General features: G+C 36.6%; 1 protein-coding gene across 1 annotated transcript; it reads right to left on the minus strand.

Annotated features, from left to right (window-relative positions):
- Positions 1 to 3,511: 3,511 nt before the first annotated feature.
- Positions 3,512 to 4,525, minus strand: LOC120141087. The gene is made up of 2 exons (XM_039156028.1): positions 4,243 to 4,525; positions 3,512 to 3,732 (listed from the first exon to the last, which is right to left on the minus strand). The coding sequence occupies exons 1-2, from the start codon at positions 4,523 to 4,525 to the stop codon at positions 3,512 to 3,514; spliced, it is 504 nt and encodes a 167-aa protein (XP_039011959.1).
- Positions 4,526 to 7,209: the final 2,684 nt, after the last annotated feature.

Genomic DNA, 7,209 nt, shown 5'->3' on the forward strand with positions numbered 1-7,209 from the left:
ATCGATGCACCATATGCTCCCAACTGTTTTATTAATTGTTTTCACACACTAACGGCTCTATTAACTCCACTAATGATCCCCAACATTCAGAAATGATCCAAGGAGTATTTAAACAAGCTTAGAAGCCATTGATCAATACAATTATCAAGAATCAAGAGAGAATCAAAGAGAAAGCATCAAACTTCAAGTTTGAGCATTTTCAAGCCTATTCCATTCAATATTCATTTTTGCTTTCAATAACACTTATTGTGTTCAATTGTATTATTCTTAAGTGTTCTTTCTTTGTTATAGAATTGTGCAAACATCTTTCCTTGTGAGGATTTTCTTGTAAGTTTGCAAAATTTGTATTGTTCTCTTTGGGAGAGAGAGTTCTCAAGAATTTGGGGTATAATTCTTGAGGGATTTGTAAGGTTACTCTTTTTCCTCAAAAGAAAGACAAATTAATGAATTTGTGGAAAATCCTTAGTGTGGATAGCTAAGGTAGTGGACGTAGACTTTGGTTGAGAAAGTCGAACCACTCTAAATTGTTGTGCAACTATTTTCAATTTTCTGCAAAAGCTTCCACCAAAATTTTTATTGCCAATTCACCCCCCTCTTGGCCTATTCCATCGATCGATTAACTCAACATATATATATATATATACTATAAAGTATATATACTTTATACTAAAACTTTATATATATTATATACTTTATATTATATATATATATATATATATATAAAGTTTTAGTAAAAATTATATATACATATATAATAATATAAAGTATATATTATATACTTATATATATACACTTATACTTTATATCTATATTTACTTTATATTTTATACTTATATACTTTAGTCTTTGTAACCCCCTAGACCCGGCCTAGACGTTAGGCCTAAATCTAGGCGGTCACATACCGCATTCAGATTTTTTTCCATATTTAAAAGAACTTTAAAATCCATAAGAAAGATTCTTATGATAAACATATATGTATACATATGTCAGAAAACAGTATAAAACTTAAACATATCAAACATATACATATGTCAGAAAACTGTATAAAACATATACATATCAAAATACCACAAAAACCCGTATAAAACATTTACAAAACAAAATATTGATAATACACATATATCAAGATGGTAGAAAAACACATGTCACCAAAATATAACAAAAAGGTATATAGAAATATACATCGGTACAAAATTAGGAGAAGTCGGTCCTCTTGATGCTAACTCTGGTAGTCTAGTATGTTATTATCTGAAAATGTTAAAATATACGGAATGAGCTAAAAAGCTTAGTGTGCTCCTTACAGTGTATAAAAAATATACAGATAAAATATTTCAGTAAAATCAATTTATCAAACATGTTTTAAAAAACAAGAACATTACCCCCGTCCGATCACCAGAATGTGTAGGTCCCCCAGAACCATACACCCACCTGTACACCCAGTAAAGACTTACCCTGTGCACAAAGCAGAGGAGCCTGCCATAAGAACTTACCCTGAGCACAAAGCCGAGGAGCCTGCAGTAAGGAATTACCATGAGCACAAAGCCGAGGAACCTACAGTAAGGACTTACCCTGAGCACAAAGCCGAGAAGCCTGCGAAAAACGGTAAGGTCTTACAAGTCATAGACTAGGCCTGAGATACTTCGTACAATAAAACCCCCAATGATAGAAATAACATGTATGTAGTCGAATGAAAATGGTAGTTTATTCCATTAAAACATGAAAATATTTCATTTTTCAAAAATCAGATATGAAAATATGGTAATCCATAGATCATATTAGAAATATACAGTAAATTAGATATCATATAAATTGTGTTCAGAAAATCAGGTATTGTGTCGTAAAAATATTCAATATAATCAGAAATCTCAAACAGTTCAGACAGATAGTTGAAAACAGTAATGTAACACCAACTGAAACACACACATATATTGATTTGAGTAATCTGATAGGGAAGTTTACTACTGAGTTTGTTGATCACGATCAGTGACAGCGCTATATCCTATGAATTGGAAAATCCATATCGGAATCCTAATATGAATAATACTAATTTTTATTTAAATAATTTACAGAAATCTACGGGTAATTCTTGTAGAACGCAGATCGAACAAATCTGACGGATGGGAAAAACCAGATCTATTCGACAATCGGTCAGGTGAAATATGAGTACCTTCATAAAAATATATTATTGGATCAATTCCATAACCAAATATCAAATAAATAATCAAAAGTGCTAAAATACTAAACATTTTTAGGTTAACAAGCTTGATTCGGGGCTTTCGGGTCAGAATTTGGTAAAATGGACTTCAGAATGAAACTCAGGACGTCAAAAAACATAAAATAAGAGTTTTCAAAAAATTTTACTTTTTGGTCAAAGTCAACGGTCAACTATCGATCAATAGTTATCGGTGGACCAGGTCGGGCAGACGGGTCGGATCAGCGGGTTGGGTCGAATCGGCCCATTTCCAAGCAGTCCAACAGGTGTTGGACTTTCCCCACGCACAGGGACGATGAATAGGAGCACGTGCGAGGCTTTAGGGGGTCGGAAAAATTTTAAAAAAATTTGTAAGAGCGTTTTAAGGCACTTACCAAACTCGATTCATAATGGTGAATGGAGGAGAGCTCGATTTCGAAACGTTAGAAACTTGATATTCCTCACCCCCTTACACGCCAATGACAACGAAGATAAGAAGAACACCGGTGGACTCGGGATGACGCAAGGAACACGATACTGTAGGAGGTGTCAAAAACGGAGCAACGATCGGCGATGAATCGACGATCAAAGATTTCTTTCTTTAAAATGAAAATATTGAAGAGAGAGAAATTAATTAATTTCCCTATATTTGGGGTTATATAAACCCTAAAAAAGAAAATAGAAAAATCATGCCATTGGTTCTTCATATTTAATTACTTTCTGAATTTGAATATGAATTTAATCAAAATTTCACTTTTAATCCCCGAATTAAATCAAAATTAAATTTAGTCCTTGAAAAAAAATTAAGAGAATCTTAGGCCCTATTTTGGGGTTTGACAACTCTCCCTCTTAAAAGAAATTTCGCCCTCGAAATTTACATGATGTAAACAAATACGGAAATTGAGCCTCCATTGGCTCCAATGTCTCCCAAGTAACTTTTGAGGGGCCACGGTTACTCCATTGAACTTTGACCATCGGAATAGGCCTATTTCTAAGAACTCTCTCATCCCGATCTAAATTCTGAACGGGCTCCTCCTCATAAGACAAATTAGGTCTCAACTATACCTCCTCAACTTGAATGATGTGATCTGGATCTGGACGATATCGCCTCAACATGGATACATGAAAAACATCAAGAATGCGACTGATCTGGGGAGGCAACTCAAGCTGATAAGCAACAGGTCTAACTTTCTTCAGAATACGATATAACCCAATAAATCTTGGGCTCAATTTACCCTTACGTCCAAATCTCAAAACTTTCTTCCACGGAGTTACCTTGAGAAAAACTTAATCCATAACCACAAACTCAATATCCTTCCATCATTGATCTGTGTATGATTTATGCCTATCAAATGATTCTCTTAAGATATCACAGATCAATCGGACATTATCCTCAGTCTCTTGAACTAACTCTGGGCCCAAAGTTTTTCTATCATGCAACTCTCTCCAACAGATAGGAGTACGACATCTACGTCCATATAGAGCCTCGTACGTTGCCGTGTGAATACTTGCCTTGTAACTGTTATTGTAAGCAAACTCGGCTAAGGACAAGAAATCTCCCCAACTATCACAGAAGTCAATCACACAACTCCGTAACATATCCTTCAGCACATGGATCACTCACTTAGACTGACCATCAGTCTGTGGGTGAAAAGTTGTATTGAAATTCAAACGAGTACCCAAAGCCTAGTGCAAAGCTTTCCAGAACCTGGAAGTGAACCTCGTATCTCGATCAGATATGATAGAAAACGGAACACCATGAAGTCTAATGTTCTCAGAAATGTACAATCTAGCCAGCTTCTCCAAAGAATAATTAACCCGAACAGGGATAAAGTGAGTTGACTTGGTGAGTCGATCAACAATCACCCAAACAAAATCCTTTTTTGAAGGAGTCAGAGGAACACCAGTAACGTAGTCCATCGTAATACGCTCCCATTTCCACTCAAGAATATTAATTGACTGTAACAATCCAGACGGATACTGGTGATCTGCCTTAACTTGTTGACAAGTCAGACACCTCGCCACAAAATCTTAAATATTCATTTTCATACCAGTCCAAAAGTAGCGCTCCTTGAGATTCTTGTACATTTTGTCACCGCCAAGATGCATAGAATAAGGACTAGTATAAGCCTCCTGAAGAATATCTTGTCTAACCTCATCATCTTTAGGGACACAGTAACGACCGTGAAAGCACAAAATACCATCGAGATCCAAAGTATACTCTAAACTCGATACCTGCTCAACTTGTTCAATAATGGGAAGCATAGAGCTATCAAGGAGCTGTTTGGCTTTAATCTCCTCGGCCAAAGTGGGTTTAACTTGTAACTTTGTCATCATCAAATAAACTCAAGCTGGCGAACAAAGCTCTCAGATCAGATATCGCCTTACGGCTCAAGGTATCAGCCACCACATTAGCCTTCCCTGGATGATATTCTATCTCACAATCATAGTTCTTTAGAAGATCCAACCATCGACGTTGTCTTAAATTCAATTCTTTCTGAGTAAGAAAATACTTCATACTCTTAAGATCGATATAGATATAACATTTTTCTCCATAGAGATAGTGTCTCCAGATCTTCAAAGCAAAAAACACGGCATCTAACTCTAGATCGTGAGTAGTATAGTTACGTTCATGCGGCTTTAAATGACGTAACGCATAAGTGACAACCTTCTCATCTTGCATCAAAACACATCCTAATCTAGAGTGAGAAGCATCATTGTAGATAAAAAAATCTTTCCCAGACTCAAGCTGAATTAGCACTGGGGCTTGAGTTAGAACAATCTTCAGTTTCTTAAAGCTAGCTTGTTTATTCTCAGACCAGACAAATAGAACGTCTTTCCTCAATATTTTCATTAAAGGAGTTGCAATAATATAGAACCCCATCAACGAAATGATGATAGTAACTAGCTAAGCCCAAGAAACTAAGAATATGAGAGACGTTCTTGGGCTACTTCCAGTTTATAATAGCCTCCACTTTACTTAGATCCACCCGCATACCCTCAGCAGAAACGATATGTCCAAGAAAAGTCACATTGCTGAGCCAAAACTCATATTTGCTCAACTTGGCGTATAAATTATTTTCCCTTAGAGTCTAGAGAGCAATCCTTAAATGCTCATCATGTTCTGCTTCAGCTCGAGAATACACCAATATGTCATCAATAAACATAACCATAAATTGGTCCAGATAGGGTTGAAACACTCGACTCATCAGATCCATAAAAGTTACAGGGTCATTAGTTAACCTGAATGACATCACTTAAAACTCATAATGCCCATACCGAGTACGGAAAGCAGTCTTTGGGATATCAGAATCTTTCACCTTGAAATGGTAATAACCAAACCTCAAGTCTATCTTTGAAAAGATAGAAGCCCCTCAAAATTGGTCAAATAGATCATCGATCCTGGGCAGAGGATATTTATTTTTAACCGTGAGCTTATTCAGTTTCCTAAAATCAATAAAGAGTCTCAATGTTCCATCTATCTTCTTGACAAAGAGAACTAGGGCTCCCAACAGTGATACACTAGGTCGAATAAATCCTTTATACAACAACTTCTGGAGTTGGACCTTCAGTTCCTTAAGCTCCTTTGGGGCCATACGGTAAGGAGCCATCGAAACCGGGGTGGAACCAAAATATACTTCAATCTCAAAATCAACTTCTCTATCCAGCGGTAATCCAAGCAACTCTTTAGGAAAAACATCAGGAAATTCCTTAACAATCCAGATGCCTTCAATATCAGATTGAGAACTCCTAGCGTCCAGAATATAAGCAAAAAACGCATCGGAACCCTTCCTGATCATCCTCTCAGCTATCAATGCCGACACAACAGTCATCAGGAATCCACGATGTTCCCCGATCATCACAATCTTTCGATTACCCGGAATCTTCAGAACAACTCTCTTGGTCTCACAATCGAGATTAACTCAATGCTTGTTCAACCAATCCATGCCAAGAATCAAGTCAAACTCATCCAAAGGTAACTCCATCACGTCGGCGAGAAATATCTCCCCATGGATCTCTATAGGTCACCCTCCAAAAATACGATCTAACTCTATGGACTGACCTATGGGACTTTAAACTATCATCGAATTCTCAGTATTCTTAACCAGGATATTAAGACCCTAAGAAACGGAACTACTCCAGCAGCTACTAAAGACTTTGAAATCTCAACAGCAGACATATTACCAGGGACTCTAGCAACTCTCCTGAACATGCGAAAGATAGCTCTATTAATGGTGTCCTCATCCATAACAGTGTCCTCGTCCTCAGGGACGGGAAGGTCTCTCGTAGGAGTAACCAGGTTATCTCTAGAAATAGAATGATCTATATATGGGACAGAAGGATCCCGTGGTGACATGCGATCGTCTATCGTAACAGAAGGTCGAGTCACTCGCTCGACCACGACCTGGCCTAAGACCTCTAGTCGCACTCATCAGATAAATCTATAAGGCTCTACAGAAATTTTGAACCTAAGTCAGACTAGCATCAGAGATCTCGAATATATTTAAACTCATAAATAAGGTGACACGGGTTTTTTTGTTGAAAAATATATTGAAAATCTAGATTTTTGGACTTATCCACAGTTCGAGTGTTTAAAACCGAAAGCTTTAATACCACCAAGTGTAACCCCCTAGACTCGACCTGGACATTAGGCCCAAATCTAGGCGGTCACATATCGCATTCAGTTTTTTTTTCATATTTAAAACAACGTTAAAATCCATAAGAAAGATTCTTATGATAAACATATATGTATACATATGTCAGAAAACTGTATAAAACATATACATATCAAAATACCACAGAAAATTGTAAAAAACATTTACGGAACAGAATACCGATAATACAGATATATCAAGACGATAGCTAAACACATGTCACCAAAATATAACAGAAAGGTACATAGAAATATACAGTAGTACAAAATTAGGAAAAGTCGGTCCTCCTGATGCCAATTATGCTAGTTTAGTCTACTAATATCTAAAAAGGTTAAAATATATTGAATGAGCTAAAAAGCTCAG

The sequence above is a fragment of the Hibiscus syriacus genome, unplaced genomic scaffold (assembly GCF_006381635.1).
Source record: "Hibiscus syriacus cultivar Baekdansim isolate YM2019G1 unplaced genomic scaffold, ASM638163v2 tig00002237_pilon, whole genome shotgun sequence".
NCBI classification, from domain to species: Eukaryota; Viridiplantae; Streptophyta; class Magnoliopsida; order Malvales; family Malvaceae; genus Hibiscus; species Hibiscus syriacus.

Coding starts and splice junctions, on each gene's coding strand:
- LOC120141087 (XM_039156028.1), bottom strand. CDS start 4,525: ATGACAAAGTTACAAGTTAAACCCACTTTGGCCGAGGAGATTAAAGCC. Junction 3,733..4,242: donor GGAGCGCTACTTTTGGACTG/GTATGAAAATGA, acceptor TCTTGTCCTTAG/CCGAGTTTGCTTACAATAAC.